Genomic DNA, 17,597 nt, shown 5'->3' with positions numbered 1-17,597 from the left:
GCTCTCCAGCTGCAGTCCGACACGCCGTGGAATGAGAGCCATGAATGGCCGCACTGTGCTGCCCGTGAGCGGCCACAATGGGAAGTCACAGGGGGCAACTGGCCCATTCTGCTGGCAACAGGCTTTTTTTCGTCAGAGCGACACACAGCCCCTGGCCTGCACCTCCGCGCACTCCTTTACGCCTTGTTAACAAGATGCAAATGGCTCTGAGAGAGAATGACATGTTAAAATTCATAAAGGACACATCATACGTGCAAATATAGCCAGCTCCCGTCGCCATGCCTGGAGTGTGTGGCGTCACACATCCTGCCTCATATTTAATGACAACGATTAGGCCGCTGCCTGCCTGGTGGCAAGCGTGGCCAACCCCGATGGCTGTCTTTGTAAGTGTGTTGGCTCCCCCCTGACGCTCTATGACAAAAGGATACATTAATTTCTGTCTTTTGGGATTCCCGACCCGCCCAAGTCACAATTATCATATTTCTTTCTCCAAAAGGCTATCGGGACAAATCTCCCTTTCTTTCATCATCATATTCTCAGAGCAAAGGTTTTAAGGTGTGCCCACAAATATATCACGTGACGCACAGTGACCGTGCTCCAATGCTCTCCCTTTACTCACAGATACATCACGTGGACCCCTGCAATACCCTGGCACACCTCCTTGTGGTGCCCTTGTGCATTACTTACGGACGTGATTGGCCGCCATCTTGACCCTGGTGTATGCAATAGCATTTGTGCTCTCTACTCGCGGTTCGCGTGGTCCCGGCTTTTCCTCAAGTCCACCCAAGCTACCATATTCACTGTATGTACAATGCGGGGACTGTGGGTTTACTGTTGCCTGCTTCCTTGGACTTTCTGTCAGTTATCTCTGCAGGGTCTCGAGTTTTGTTGCACCCACCCAGCTTGCCTGTGTCCCAGCATGCTCTTTAATAACCGGGCGCAGGAGCCATGGCTGGGCAGCCGATCAATTGCCCCCCTAGTTCGTCCTGGTACCTCACCTTTAAAAGAGAGATGCTCCTGGAGAGATCTGATTGGCTGAACGGGCTGTCGGAGCAGGAGCGCAAAGGACACCTTTACAAGAAGCTCTGCTGTGTGGGTAGGTGATGAGAGGGAGGGGTTTACGCGTAGACTGCCCACCAGGTTTTGCAGGAGTACTTTGGCTGTGTTTATAACTGTTGCAGCAGTGAAGACAATACCTTCCATGGAGCCTTATCTATCTTGGCCAATGTCGGGCTTCGATCGACACCTGCTAACTAGGTTCCGACTGGACTATTTCCACCTCATGTTAACCGTTCCAAAGGGTACCCACCGAGGTCAAGTGCTACCCCCCTGCGGCTGCGACAATGAGTCTCCGCAGGACCTGGTGCACGTTTTATTTATCTGCCCCTTTTACGATTTACCTCGGAGGTTTTACCTAAAGCCCCTTCTAAAAAAACTTAACTTCACCCAGGTTAGACCAGCACTCTGTTATCTGCAATTGTTAAACCCCGAAAGTACTTTATTTGTAATGGGTTTTCTAAAATCTGCCCTAAAATTTAGAAATAGCATGGAGGGTTAATTACTTAGTATTGTCATTATTATTACATTTGCCTAACTGCAATTGCTGATTTTAACATGTGTTTTAATACGTGGTTTGATCTTTTAATATCTGTACAACAAGTTTTATTGTGTTATTTATTAATTATCTTGTGCTTTTATGGTTGTTTCTGCTTGAATAACCGAATAAAGATTTTGATACTGATACTGAACTGTTGCAGCATATTCTATTGGCAACCAGGTGTCTAGGAGACTCCCGCCCGGAGACAAGACTACTTGTACTGCGCATGCGTTTTATTATTGCACAGGCGTGCAGAAGTATTTGGGTATTAGGTGTGAGAATTCTCTGTCAGATTATTGAAGACATGTGGCAACACTACACTGGTGTGCAACCAAACTCTACAGGTGTGTGTGTGATGGCTGTGTAGTTGTGGGATCACGCTGTGTATGTGTGAGTGATTGAGTGCTGTTTTTTGACCTGGTTATGCAGGTACGTGACGCAACCCGATGGTGTCCCTATTTCTTCAGTAGTGTGCTTTGCAGTGTGTGACTACAATGCACAGGTAAGTGACTTCGTGTCCAACTACCCCATCTAAGTGTGAACCTATGCCATGCACAAGAGCTTTTTGTGCAGGGCTTCGACTGAAACAAACAGAAATGTATCCATCATGCAGGTGTGTGTCATGCACTGCACAGGTGCGTGGAGACACGATGTAGTGTGAGCCTGCCTTTACCAGAGTGCCCCTGCAGGTGTCTGAAGATACGGATTACCTTGTTGCCTGGACGTTGAGGCGAGTGGTGGGAATCACAGTGTACTCTGCGGGGATGTAAAGGTGCTGGTCTTGTGACCGGGATGCTTTGCAGTTATAGAGGGGTGGGAGGAGGGTGAGCCCAGTAGTGTGTGAGTGTTATTTCTATGTGTGTCTCTGGTTGCTTTGCAGGTGTTTGGGAGTTCTTGGTCTGGAAGGGTGGAGAAACTGTTTAGTAAGTGATCTCTCCTTGGGCCTAAGAGTGGTCGTCAATGGCATGTGTGAGGGTGGGTCTCTGGGTTTGCAAGAGTGGCTTTTCTATGGGCATGGAAGGGTGGGTGCCCCCTTTGTCTGCAGGGATGCAGCTCATGTGGCTTCCATGATGCTCTGCGCGTACGGGAGGATGGGGCGGTGCAGATTTGTGAGGTAAGGAGAGTGTGACTCGGGGTGTGTGAGGATGGATGATCTGCAGGCGTCTGTTAGGTGTGTGAGTGGGTATTCCCTAGGTGGATTGGCATAGGTACTTTGCAGATGCAAGAATGGGTGCATGGCTGGTGTTTGAGGTGGTTGTTCATTAAGTGGTTGATGAAGCCAGGTGCTATGCCCGTGATTGTGGTTGGGCTCTCTCTAGGCAGTGATTTGGTCCTGTGGCTCCCAGGGCGTTCTGCAGGTGTGCAAGAGTGGGTGTTGTGTTGGTGTGTGGTAATGCTTCTTCCCAGGAGTTTGAGAGTGGTTCTTCCAGTGTGCTAGGTTGGTGAGTACAGTCGCTATGCAGGTGATTGTGGGCGGATACTCTCCAGGCAGTGAGCTGGTCTTGTGTTTCCTCGAGGGTTTTGCAGGCGTGGAGCTCCTCAGCTTGGGGAGCATGTAAACACAGGAGCTTGGCCTGGCTGCGGGAGGGGAGGGGGCTGCAGCACTCACTGCCTCACAAAACTTGATGCATGACTTTTTAATTCAGCGTTTTGAAAAGGTTTTGACACCTCCCCTCGGCTGCTCTGAATGTAAAGTACACGTCTACACTGGATTAAGGGACCGTTTATGTATATTTACACTTATGTTACACCAAAGTTATTGAACGTTCACAGATTTTTTCGTAGATTTAGCTCACGGTTGCCAATTGTTTTGTTGTAAATATTCTTTGAGTATGTGTGTGTTTCTCCAGCTGTAGTGGGTGTGTAGGGATGGCCATGGGGCTGCTTTGAAGGGGAATATTGTGCCTGTGAGCATGTGCTGTGTCTGTGAGAAGAGATAACAAGCATTCAAATTCAATAGGTCTCGCCATTTATTAAGTTAAAGACATTTGCTTTGCTATACAGTACCATTAGCAAAGCAAATGGCTTCAACTTAATCAAAGGCGAGACCTATTGCATTTTCAATGCTTGTTAAACCTTGTCACAAAGAAATTGGCAACAAGTAGATCTGTTCTGCTTAATTGGTTGCAAAGTCTGCATTTTAAAATGTTATGTGCATCCGCTCTAAAAGGTGCCCAGCAAATCTCAGTGAATAATAATAATTGTGAGAACTCTGCAGGTGAACGCGTTTGTTCGAGAGATCTGTTTTGAGAAGTCCCAGATTTTAATCAAAGTAGCATAGTGGGTTAATGTGTCTCCTGCAAATCTCATCACGTAACATGCAATTGACAGATTTTACTTTATTTAGATAGTAAAGTGGGTTACTGCTTTTAGCATGGAGATCCTTTTGTTACCTGCAGCTCATAAATTGTAATCCTTTTAACACAGCGCAGTGAGCTATGAAGGACATGTGACTCCTACAACTTGTAACCCTGTCTCATGCAACTCATCTTGTACATTGATTTACACATGTACATGATTTATTGTCAATGTATAATGTGTATGTTACTTAACCCTTTCCATGCTGATGACGGCCCCCGGCCGTCATGCATCACAGTGGGCGTGGGCTGATGACGGCTGGGGGCCGTCATGAATCCACCCACTCATAAAAACGGCCGCACAGGCGCAGAATCGCAGCTGCGCCCAAGGGGTTAAAGAGCTCTGACACCCTGCATTGGGTTGACTAGCGCTATATAAGAAATAAAATAGAGTATTGGCATTTTTGTGTAAATACCGGGACAGACCAACACACCTGACTTTCTTAAAGTGCATACATCTCTTATAGTCAAGGACTGAACAAAGGCAAAGGCTGCCTCGCTTTAACACCTGTGAAGAGATAACAAGCAGTAAGCGTTTGTTTCCCCTCCGCAGCATTTACATTTACGTTTAAGGTTCCAGGCCGCCCCCAGTCAGGATATTCAAACAAAAGGAGGCATGATGGCCACTTAACTTCGATCCTGCTGGAGGTGGAAAAAAAGCTCCCCTGCTCCCTGCACGTTGCTTCTGGGAATGGAAAGCAGACAGCGTAGAGGCGCTGCGGAATGGGTCCCTATGTCTGAAAATTACACTGGGACAAGTTCAGCATTTTTCTGTGGGGCCCTGTGAAAATAGTGGGTGGACGCCGTGTACCTGCGTGTACCCCCGACTTGTGCCCTGATTACACCTGTGTAACAAAAAAGCGCCCAAATAGAGACAGAAACCCGTTTCTCGTACCCAGGTCTGTTTGCACTGAGCACCGCCAGACCTAAGCAGGCGTTATAGTGATGAAAAGCCATAAACTAGTTTATCGGCTTCAATGAGTTATAAACTCGAATTATGTGCGTGCCCTGCCCTCTGGTGTTCATGTTGTAAAAGTTCAACTTGTACAGTTATGCATTTAAATTTGTGTCAACCATCGGAGTATTTGTATGAGGTACTCTGATTGCTAATATTGTTTCACCCTCATAAGATTTCTTCATGCTTTACCATTTTGTGATGTTTTATCACCATATGGTCTCGTCAGCGGGAGAGTTACAGAAAATGTTCTGAGACTACATTAAAATATCTTGTCTCACGTCATGATGGACTGCGCAGTTTTTCGGGATCGTCAGCAAAACAGGAGCTGATTGGTTTAAGTGCACTATGCTCCGAACAGGCATCTTGGCAGTGTGCCCTTCCAAAGGGGCCCAATGATGGTCGTCCAGAAAGAAGATGGCTTTCAACAGGGCCTAAATGCCCCGGAAGCACATTCCAGACTTCAGTTCCAACGAATCAAGGCTCGCCCCAGCAAAGCACTCATGCTAAATACGCTGGAGCGGAAGAAGAAATATGTTCATAGTGCGGAACAATCACAAGAGCCTCGAACAAGCAAGATGCCCAGATAGTAGGTAGTGTGAGGAAGTTTAAATTGTTTCATCATTTTGGGTTCTGTACTGTTGATGACAACAGTCCAAATTAAAAACTCGATTTTTAAAAAAGTTTTGGACTGACTGCTTTCTAGGATTCACTTGGATTTATCATCACCAGGTCTATGTTCAAGGTTTCACAATTAGGGTTGTTGATAGACTTTGGGCCATTTCAAGCTCAAAACCTTTGACATTAAGTGACCAAAAGTTTGATACTTTTAACTCTACTTTAGCAGAGAGGAGACGACCGAAGAGGGCACTGAGTCCGAACATTGTATCCGTGAAAAACTCAGGATTTTGATGAAAGGCTGTCCAAGAACAGAGTCCCATTGGTTCCCAAATTCAGTGAAGGGAAGCGGTTACCAAAATATCAAAGCCCAACAAATGGCCCAATGTGCATTTCAGCTTAAATAGCTCCTCAGAACCCCTAAATGGGTGTATTCGAAGAGCAAGTCACCTTCTTTCAAAAATTCCAATGTTAAAATGCTGGTCTGAAATAAGACATTGAAATCACGAGATTTGGAGCAAATTTGGGCAAATATGGAGGACACTCACACAGCCTCTGAGTGTGTCAACCCAAAATCGTCGATCAGGTATACTTGGTATAGAGTGGAACATGGTGAATTTTGTAGGATGACCCAGAATACCAGCATGATCCTCTGTACTATCTGGATCTGATGCCCGCAGATTTGGCTCCAAAGGTCTTGAAAGACACATGCTCACATGTCCTGAAACCCACAGTGCACAGGGGCACAATGTCCTCAGAGTCTGTGCACCTTCTCCTCATTGTAATTAAAGTCTAGGTGAGTGTAATTAGTGAAGGAAATACATTTCAGTACTTGTTCTACATTGACATCTTGGAGGTGCGTATGAATCTTCAACAGTGGCAGCTGTGAATCGCCAGTAAGTAGCATGATTCATTGGCAGCAGGTGTGCTGCAGAATCACACACTGTGTACTGACTGATAATCAGCAACCTCTATTTGCCCTAAAGTAATGATGAACGTAAAGTAGAGAACAAGAAGGGATCCTGAAAAACTGCCTGATTAACTCCTAGCATGAATGACAAGCCAGCAAACGAGCGACAGACGTCCCTGTGTCTGCCCTGCAAATGATAGCAAAAGGAATATTTTCCAAGAATGGGAAGATAGCACCATGCTTTCAATGAAGCGAGCAAAACGCACAAAATAATGGACGGAATGTTGCACAATGGCAAAATATTCACCCCCAGTCACAGATCTGGGTTTAATCCATTGTTACTTTGCTCACCAAGCCACCCCAGTTCAGACATGGCCATATGCAAATCAGTCTTGACCCTGTGCCTCATGGGAACAGTCCAGACCGACTGCCAAGCCATGTCTTTCCTGGACCGGAATCAAGCATCCTAGGACCGGTTTCTGGCTATCAGCCTTCATCAGCCAGGATAGCTTGACTCCAGTGGCGTAGTGAGCACGGGACCCACGTCTGGGCATACCCTTCCCACATAGGGTGAACAACAAAACACTTAAGATGCTGGACGGAAAGTTGCACAATGGCAAAACATTCACCCCAGTCACAGATCTGGGTTTAATCCATTGTTATTTTGCTCACCAAGCCACCCCAGTTCAGACATGGCCATATGCAAATCAGTCTTGACCCTGTGCCTCATGGGAACAGTCCAGACCGAACTGTGGAGCGAGGGCACAGTGATTCTTTAAGTGATTCTTTAAGTGTAAGATTGGCTATGGATAATACATCTGGATACATTAAACAATCTAAATCAATCAGTCAGTATTTGTCAAGTGTGCTAATCACCTTGGGGGTATCCAGGCGCTGCATGAGCTACTAAAAAATCCAGGCCTTGAGGCTGCTCCTGAATTTGACGAGCGAGGCAGAGGTTCAGAGATGGATGGAGAGGTTGTTGCAGGCTTTGGCGACGAGGTGGGAGAAGACGTGTGCTCCGGCTCGACTTAGAAATGGCGTTGCGCTGAAGTGGTTGTGCTTCCCCACCCTCTGGTTTGTTCTACCTTTTAATGTTCTTTGGTAATGGCTCAAGGACGGTAATTTATTTTGGTCCCTTCTCTGCTAGTGCCTTTCCAGGACATTGGCAGTAGTAGGCCCACAGAAATGTGAGTATAGAGCTTGGCTGAAAGCAATTTTCAGACTTTTAATACTGAATTGTACATTAGAGTTTCAGGAACGGGCATTGAAAATCAGTTCCAAACTCAAGCTGTCCAGCCTTCACCTGCCAAATAGTAGCGAAGAACGCTTAAACAACTGCTGAGAAGGCCATATCTTTCTGAGCTTTGATCTGGATTTCTTTTTTGTCCTGCAACCACAGTATTTTACATGGAATTCGGTGTCTAGCCAGCCTCTTCCTTCCATTGTAGGGCAGATGCAATTAAGGTGACTTTGTGGATGGTTAGTGGACTAGAGTGGAATAATAAAATAAGACTTAAGCAAACGACCCTTGAAGTCATAGCTTTAATTTCCGAATATTCATAATCAGAAATGAATCCCTCTTCACTTTTGCTGCAACAGCTAAAAGCAAGGCATTGCTCTGAAGATTTTCAGCGTTCCGTTGGGTGAAATGTAAATGTTCCCCTTCATCTTCTTCCCCTGCATTGACCCTCCTCTCCTTTCTTTCTGTGCGTCCTTCTGTGGCTAGAGAGTGACCTCTGACTCTGTGAAGCAAATGGCAGACAAGGAAGGGAAGAGAGCGAAACAGAATGCTAGAGTGAGACAAATGAAGTCGGAGAAGGGAGGAAGAGGTGAGGTAGGGAAAGATGAAAAAAGAAAGAAACACGAGGTAGCAAAAAAGACACAGAGAGCAAGAAAGATAAAGAGGTAGCAAAAGATGGCGAGAGGTAGGTAAAGGTTTGCAGTAATGAAGAGAGAGCTGGAGAGAAGTAGAAGGGCATTTAGACATGGGTGGTGTACAACAGGGGCGAGGCGGAGTTAGAAAGGTAAGGGAGGCAGGTGAGGTAGTGGTTGAAGGATATAGATGTGCTGTCAGAACTATGGGCGTGCAAGGTATAGAGAAAGTGGGGCAGGGGGTAAAAGGAAAAGAGAGGTGCAGAAAGGAAGGTCAGATTAAAAAGTAATGGGGCAGAGAGAAAGAGAGAGGTTAAGGTTCGAAAGAGATGACGTGTTAAGAAAAAAGGTGAAGCAAGTGATGTGGAGAAACCTCCAAACCCCCCCTCAGTGTCTTGAGACCCTCACGGGTAAGTAGCGCGCTTCAAAAATCCCAGATTGATTGATTGAAATCCCTGAGTGAAAGAGTAGGGGCTGGCACAGAGAAAGAGTTGAGTTCCAGTGAGAAGTAGAGAACTGAGGTCGAGAAATGCACACATAAAGAAATAGAGGACGAGTCAAATAGAGAAGGAAATGAGAGAGTTAAAAAGAGAAAGGAGGGAGGTCATTGGAGGTATAAATACTACTCTAACCTGCCAAGTAATTTCCAACCATGGGCCTGATGCGTCAAAAAGTTTTTCCCATTCTGTGTCTATGGAAAAAGGCGTTCGTATATATGGGCCTATGCTTTTAGTGTAGTTGTTCCAGCCTCTTATAACATGTGAAAGGCTCTGCCAGAGCTTTAGAAATATCATTAATAAATGAATCTCTTAGGATGGCACGCAGGATGCCTCTCCCTGTGAAGGTGTGCATGAAAACTAAGCATTTATTGATACGTGAGCAGACATTACAGACCGGTAATGAATATTCGTAGCAGAAGCAGATTTGTTAAAGATCCCTCGATGTGCAAGAGAGTACCAGCTTTCTTTATAAAGCACCAGATTCAACAGAGACAATCCATATACTCGGTAGCGGACTCACTGACACTCACTCCCAGGGGTTCACCGTCTTGATACATAGTGTATGCACTGTTCCAAATATCATAATCGGTTACATGAGCGTGCAGGCTTCACGATAAATTAATCAAATGTGCATTCCCCATGTTGGAGAGTGAGCGTTAACGGCAACTCCAGCAGTGGCGGGGCATTGTCTATGTTGTCTGTGTTGACGCTCAGAGTTGTGCTCAGTGTTGGAGATAAGGTGTGTCCCAGACTACATGTCACGTTTCTGCTGGGGCTTGAAAACCTTGGAATCTCCCTGGAGTTTGGCATGCTTTTGAGATATCGTATTCTCCTCCATTCTGGGGTGCTGTCAGATATGGGTGACCGCTTATGTTCTGAGATGCGCTCAGTCATGGGTGTTTTCACATTCCAGAGTCCTCTCAGATATAGTCGCTCTTGCACATTGCCTGATGATGCCAGGTTTAGGGGTTCTTAACCCCAGGTTCCCACCAGAGGTGGATATTTCATAACTCTCAATGCTGTTGGCGTCTGCGGATGCCCTACACACCCTCTGTGGTGGCTTCACGTCACATGCACGCACCCTGCCAGTTGCTGCTAGATGTGGGTCTTCTCACACTGTGGGGTGTTTGCAGTTATCCTTCTGTCTGAGGAGGCGTCTTATATAGAGGTCCATACAGTACTGTCAGACATAGACGGTACCGTGGCATTCCATTCTATATGGTGTGCTGGTAGGGTGGGGTGTTCTCACACTGTGGGGTGTTTGCAGATAGACTTCCGTCTGAGGAGGCGTCTTGTATGGAGGTCCGTACAGTACTGTCAGACATAGAGGGTACGGTGGCGTTCCATTCTATATGGGGCGCAGGTAGGGTGGGGTGTTCACACTCCGGGGTGCCCCTCAGATATGGGAATGCTCTGTACAGGTACTTGGTGTCCTGTCCTTGTATATCCGGGTAGGCTGAGATGCCGCGGGTGTTTCCGCGCCCTCACTTCTCTCCTCTCGATTCTTCCCTTAGGGATAAGATGTCGCTCAGTAAAAGCATCGAGAAGCTGGAGGCGGAGAACAGTCAGTGGAAGGTGAAGTACGAGGAGCTGAACAAGACCAAGCAGGAGGTGCTGAAGCAGGTAAGGGCTGCGAGGAGGGCAGGAATCCGGGGTTCGTGGGAGGGGGGTGCGGCCTGCAGAGTCCCAGGGCCCTGGTTGGGGGTGGGACCTGCTGCAAATGTCTTCATCCGGGCTTCTTTTTGAGAGGGGTCCTCTCCTCTCTTCGTTTCCTGTGAACCGTTCACACTTCCCAGGACTGAAGGCCCTGTCCTGGAGCAATCACTATTTATACCCAATCGAAACACTTCCAATGTTATCATAGAAAAATAAACCTTCCGACCAAGTGTAGGCTCAAAAATGATCTCTCTCCCACTCAAGCAGGGGGAATGAATGTCTTGCACGCAGGGTGGCGGCCCCGGTGTTCGTCAGGGTCTTCAGAGAGTGAGCAGGACTCGGCAGCAGCAAGGGTATTTTATTTATTCCCGCGCATCCGCTTGATGCAGTTAATTCAAGTTGTTCTAAGAATGCCCGCTAGAGGGCGCCCTGTCCTCGGCTATACCTTCATGACGCTTTCACTTTACACCCAGCCAGCCTTTCTTGTAACTGCTAGTTGTTCCCAGTCCTCTGTTCATTAATATCTAAACAAGCACCCGCTTGCTAAGATGTTTGCCTCAGAACCTGTTCCGAAGCCACATTTTTTTTTTGAAGAATGATTTTCTTGACCTTTGTAAGTGCATCAAACACCATTGTGCCTTCAGAACTTTTTTTGCATTGTGGTTCCTTGTGTTAAATATTTGTGGAAACGTAAGGAAAAAAACCCGCATGGTCTTAAAAAAGTTATAATAAAGTAACGCAGCGCGCTTCACCCCCTGGATTTCGGATCATATCATTGTGGACTGTGAAGAGCGAAGCCACATAGAGGTGGGCGAGTCAAGGGGTTGCCTGGCTCCTAGAGCCAGAGCACAAATTGAGCGATTAAAATATTTGGCATGTAAAGTATGCAACAGGCATCATATGAAAGTCTCTTCAAATAAAAAATAAAAAACACTTCTTTAACATGCCGAAACTTTTCACCTCATTACATCAGATTGTATTCCTTCACTGAGAGGTGTTTATTATAAGTGATAGTTTTTAGACATGAACTTAAAAATATCCCTGCCTCCCGTACCCCAGCCTAGATGACAATTCCATTAGTAAACAAAGAGGCAAGTCAGTTGTTATGGGGACCCAAGGTTCTTATTACCGATGGACCAACGATATAATAGAGGTTTCTGTACAGCACAAATCCTGAACTCAGTTTTCTGAAGGTTCGCTCATATGTGGTAGTGAAGAAAAATGAGGCTCCGTGAAATAAAAGATTTGCCACGGATCACAAAATTTGGTCAAGCGGGGAAGCCGGGATAGACGCCATCCTTTCTGATTTCACATTGTGCTGTTCAGGCACTAGATGGTTATCTCTTTTTCTCCTTTTTAACAATAAAGGTTAATACTTGGCTTAGAATTCTTGACTCATGAGCTTAAAGCATGGTTGGCAGGCAGAATTCACATGAAAATTCTGCTTGTTTTGGTCTTGAGGGTCAAAGGAGACCTGGAGAAGGGCCGGGCATGAAAGGCACGTCAATAATAGGAAGCGGTCGTAGGGGTGCTCGAGGTGGTTGGTATCGGCTATTACGTTGACATACTGGACATTCCCTACAATATTGTTTAACCTGTTGATATATTCCTGGCCAATATAATTTTTCCAGGATCAATTTTTCTGTCTTTTCTGTTCCAAAATGGCCCCCTAGTAAGTGGCTATGGGCTAAATATAGGACTTTCTCCCTGAAGGGTCCTGGGATCAGCAACTGTGCCTTCTGAGTAGGGCTTCCCTTCCTATATAATAACCCATTGTTCTTAAAAAAAATAAGGATCTACGTGTTGGGGGTCTTCACCGTCAAGAGCCTTATTCCATGCTTCCTGTAACACTGGATCTTCTCTCTGGGCAGCGTGAAAATTCCTATCTGTCTCCCAGGGGTTTTCGTCGGGTATGACGGGCAGTACGTGTGGGCTTATCCCTTTTTCGGCCCTTCTTTGTCTCCGACTCTTCCTGGTTTTCGTTGGGGGCCACTCTTTTTCTACGTCTTTAGAAAATGGGGCTGATGATAACCAGTCTTCTTCAGTGGACGATGTATCTTGCAACAGCAGGGGTAACTTGGGATAGTCATTCCCTAGTATGGCTTGTTCAGGCAAGCGCGGTATCAAACCTACAGGTAAAGGGGTTCCTAAATCTCGGGGATGTTGTATCTGTATCTGAGCTGTTGGGGAAGGTTTGGTGTCCCCATGCACACACCTAATAGCTACAACCCCGTTTACTGGTCCTACCTTATTACCCAGGTCTTGGGGTCTTACTACGCTATGCAAACAGCCTGTGTCCGCTAGGGCAGTGAGGGGTTGTCCGTTTACGGATACCATACATCTATAGGGTGGTGGTTTCCTTTCTGTAGGGGAACAGTAGTAATTTCTGGCCATCCCTATTACCATTGGTTCTTCCTTTTGAGGACAGAACCTAGCAATGTATCCTATTCCTCCGCATTGAAAACATTGTGGACCCAGGGATGTAGGAGGGGGTCGGAAGAACGGCATTCTGGGCGTAGGACTGGGTACAATAGCCAGGGGTTCGGGTTTCCTCGCTAATGGGGGACGGGGTGGACGAGGTGTTACATGGCTCCCAGATTTCACAGTGGGCTCCTCTCTTCCTTTTTGTATGTCCTGGGCTCTATTATACGCACTAGCTATCTCAACTGCGGTTTCTAAAGTAAGATTAGCTTGTTGTCTGACCCAGCCTTGTATGGGAGGATGTAGGGAGGTTAAATACTGTTCTAAGTACATTTTTGGCCATAATCCCATCTTTGTCAGTGGTAGCGGGTTTTAACCACCGGTCAGCCATATCTTTTACCCTGAAGTATAAAGCACAAGGGCTTTATTGTGGGCCTTCCTTCATTTGCCTTAATTTTAGCCGATATGTTTCATCGTCTACCCCTAATCTTTCCATGATACATTTCTTTATATCAGCGTAGGTGACTGTCCCTTGGAGAGTTGCAGCTTGGTATGCTGCCTGGAGATCCCCTGACAGTAGAGAGCCTAAGTATTGTCCCCATTTCTCTGCTGGCCATGAGGCGGCAGTTGGCATTCTTTCAAAATTATTGAAAAAATAATCGGGATCTTCTCCTGCCACATATCGCTGTAATACTACTGAAGGCAAAGTTGTGGGACCTCTCTGTTGACCAAGGGCCTCTGTAAGCTTGTCCATGGCAGCTTCATGTGTTTGACCTTGTCCTGTAATAACTTGTTGGAACTTGTCGCGATCTTCTTCCACAACCGTAAGGAAGCGTTCCATTACTTTACTCAGATGTTCCTGGTTTTCGGCCATTTTCGTCAAAGCGGCCTCCATTCTGCCTCTCAATCCCACTTCTGACACCACTTGTGGGAGGGCGGGTTTGACAAACAGGCGAGGAGGCTGTATAAATTGTCGAACAGGAGGCTTTTTATTTTCAATAGCAATAGGCGGGGTTAGGGGTTTTCTCCTCTGGTTCCTCTTCTGATGTTGGACTTGTGCTTGACGTAGCTCTCCGGCTGAGGGACTCTTGGTCTTCTTCCTCTGTGTCAAGCTGTTTTTCCCAGAGGCTCATAGGAGGAAAGCAAAGAGGAAGCCGTGAGATACAAGTTTGGGGTAATCGAGGAAATTAGGTTACCTTCACCACACCCGAGTATCTAGTGTTTCCAATGATAAGGAATACGTATTGTGAGGGAAAGGTGGGGTCTTTAGTGCCTAAGGGATTATGGGCAGGGCTCAGGGAAATGTTCCTCAGGTTATAATGCGTGGCTGCCTTCTTATCGTTACACCAAATGGCACACAAGATTTCTAGCGCAGGCTAGGAGGAAATGACACACAAGACTTCCCGCTACCCATATCCTTCCCGGTGTCCCTTCTCTCTTCCCACAACCCCACTCCCGGTTCTCTCGAGCCGCAGTCACTCATCGGCTCTGCCGCAACTCTTCTCCCGAGTTGTGGCCACTCCCCAGCATCCTCTGGGCACCACCAATCTTCGGATCAGCTCTCCTCCGGCTCTTCGATATTCCCTGATGGTTCCGCAATCTGCTCCCCGGGTCCCGCGTCTTCCTGCACTGGTCCCGCGTCTTCGGTCTTCACTTTGCGCTTCCACTTGCTTGTCTTCCTTCCGGTCATCGGCCCCTCCCCTTGATCTTGACAGTCTTTAATTGGGCCGTTGTGAGTGCCTCCGAGGTCTCTCAGGGTTACTTCTGGGTTTACGTCTACGTCGGTGTCTCTCTGTAAACAAACACGAGAGTGGTATGGCGTTGTAGTCCGTGAACAATGCTCTGTTGCTCCACCTGCCTCGAGGACTCCCCCCATGGCGATAGCTCGGTAAGTCCATCTTCGGACCCCTGATCCTTCTCACAGAGACCCTGTTACAATTCCAGATGCGCTTTTCACAAGTTGAGCAGCTCTCGGGGACAGCTTGTATTGAGAGGTAGAAGGGCGAGGGATTTCTGGTGAACAAAGTGTTCATGCTTTTTTCATTAAAAAAAAATCTATAATTTGTGTTGAAAAACACAAACGTGACTGGATGGATAATGCCGGCCTTGAGGTGCATCTAGCTGAAAGCTAAACAAATGGGTTCTCCTGTGCTGTGATGCCAATGGAGGTACATGGAGCTAAAGAAGAAACAAGTCTTCTCACGTGGGCTACCTGAAAGACATGTGGATGTGATTTACTCAAGCTTTATGATGACAAAGATTTATTCTTTTTTAGAGTAATGTAAGGGTGTTTCCAGCTGAGTTCCGCAGTGCATCCTTTTCATTGAGAAGTACTAAAAATGTTGACACTCGATATAGTCGCAGTGTGCATTATAAATATATATTTTGAAAGCACCTGTATTACTCCAAACACTAAATCTTTGTGCCCATTTTGCTGCAACCTAACAAACTGTATGTAGTACAGTCTTTAAGTAGTATGTTGCATTTTCACTGGGCTTTCGATCACATTTTATGACTTTATAGCACTAAAAGTACGCAATACATTGTTGTCCACTGCACCAACCAGGATACAATTCTATGAGTCTTTGGTCACACACACAGACCTCTGCAGTGATCGTTCGAATCAGCAGAAGTTTCATAAGGCAAACAAATGCATTTCCCACCAATTATATTGTCTCTCCAGAGAGGTGTAAATATGTGGAGGTGGGGATTATCCTGGTTTAGATCCAGCATAGTCGCGCTACCTTGTTGCTGCACCCCGACATCGTAAAGGAACCTGTTCCACTGTTGAGCAAATAAACAGTTGAACAGTTCCATACTCGTTTTGCAGAATATAACGTTTCTAGACTTGAATTCATGCTCCACCCTAACTGCCTGTTCGAGGCATATGAGCTGAAGATTGTACACTTAGCATTAGATCACCACCTGGTGTTGGGCGCGGATGATTGCATGTTGTTGTCATCTTGGAAGAAGTCTTTTGTAGTCACAAGATAGGTGACTCCTCCCTTAGACGATAGTGCGCATGGGCATCGGCTCCATCCTTAGATAGTTTTTTTCCACCACTGGGTTCGGATGAAAATTTTCTGCTCCGGTTCAAAATCTACTTTTCAAGTACTTCGACGCGTAAAAAGGTATTCAAACTTCACCAAACTACTTTCGATATCGACAAACGTCGTCTCGACTCCATCAGCTCGATTCCAGTCGTCGTCGCGGGCCGTTGGGCCTATCCACCACCTCATGGAAAGGTTGCCATTCAAAAGATGCCCCAAGTGTGGAGCAAAGTTTCCACACAGTGACCATCACAAGGTCTGTAACCTGTGCTTATCGCCAGAACACGATGAATCCAGCTGTACAGCCTGTGAGTCCTTTCGATTCAAGAAGACCATTCGAGATCGGAGGGCCCGTCGACACGACATGCAGATATCTGCTCCAGAACCGGTGGATATCTTAGACGAAGAAGTTCTGCTTGTTCCCGAAGAAGATTCAGACAGTCTCCAAATCTTATCCGAGGCAGACTACTCCGATGACTCCATACCATCGGGTCAGCTCGTGGGTACTACTGCTCCTGCCCCATACCCACCACCCTCGAAGGCAAAGGTCAACACTCCGCCTCCGGGGCCCAGTCGCGACCAAAAAAACACTTCTAAAATCCCCGCCATCAAGTCCGGCTCCGAAGAAAATTCTCAAGCCTTCCGGTAGCTTCTTATCGAGTAAGTCGCACGTGCCGATCCCACCAGCTCCCTTGGCACCGAGACCGAAAGAAGTCTCGGCTCCGAAACCGTCGACTTCTAAAGACAAAACTATGAAGCCAGCGTCTGACGCCTTGAGGCCGACGGGACCAGCTTCAACTCCGAAGCCAATATCTTCGGTACCGAAACTTACAAGGCCTGATTCCGATGCGCTCAAACCCTCGAAACAGCCTACGACTCTGAAAACAATACCTTTGGTGCCGAAATCTACACCAAATTACACAGTAACAACTCCTAAGGCTAAAGACAAGCAGCAACCATGCCTGGAACCGAAAAAATCGGCGCCGGCAAAGGTTCTACAAGGAGAAGACCTTTTCCAACCTGATCCTCTACAAAAGAAGATCTACATGGGCCCCAAAACAGGTCCACTACACCACACAGGAAAAGGAAATCAGACACAGCACCTACACCTGCAGTGCCTGACAAGAAGGAGGACTCTGCCACATCTCCTATGCACCCTTCTTCCCCTGTACTTCCTTCTCCTTCATCTCCTGTTCCTCTTAACATTTCACCTCAAAATTCTCCCGAAAACTCTCCTCCTCATTCTTCACCACATACACTTCCAAATGATGATGAGTATAGCATAGGGGGAGGGGTAGACCCAGATGAGCCTTTTCCCTACCCTGTTAATGATCCAGATTGGGAGTACCCAAACCCACAAGATGTGCCAGATATTCCTGACCCGCATTCCTATCCATCAAATCTTCTCCCCCAGAAGACAACATTGGTTTTGGGCACTTACTAAATAGGGCTGCCATCCATCATGGGGTCACCATGCATTCAGATGAAGCAGAGGAAGACTTTTTATTAGATGCGTTTGCACAATCACAAAGGTCTGTTTACATTCTTCCTATGATTAAAGGGGTCATCAAACATGCTCCAGAAGTATTTAAAGATCCTGTACATGCTAGGATTCTAAACCCTAGAATTGAGAAAAAGTACAGACCTGTTCCTTGGGA

The 17,597-nt window shown here is 46.6% G+C and overlaps 1 protein-coding gene across 4 annotated transcripts in view; it reads left to right on the top strand.

Annotated features, from left to right (window-relative positions):
- The window catches only part of CCDC102A (coiled-coil domain containing 102A), a 360,110-nt gene that overhangs the window by 209,744 nt on the left and 132,769 nt on the right, over nucleotides 1-17,597 (top strand). For all 4 annotated transcript variants that reach the window (XM_086947789.1, XM_086947790.1, XM_086947788.1 and 1 more), the window contains exon 4: nucleotides 10,327-10,435. In XM_086947789.1, the coding sequence (XP_086803915.1) occupies nucleotides 10,327-10,435 (109 nt within the window). The remainder of the gene's footprint in view (nucleotides 1-10,326; nucleotides 10,436-17,597) is intronic.

Source organism: Lissotriton vulgaris, chromosome 12, assembly GCF_964263255.1.
Source record: "Lissotriton vulgaris chromosome 12, aLisVul1.2, whole genome shotgun sequence".
Taxonomy (NCBI): domain Eukaryota; kingdom Metazoa; phylum Chordata; class Amphibia; order Caudata; family Salamandridae; genus Lissotriton; species Lissotriton vulgaris.
The sequence above is the reverse complement of the archived record's forward strand: the minus strand, read 5'-3'. Positions and strand labels throughout refer to the sequence as shown.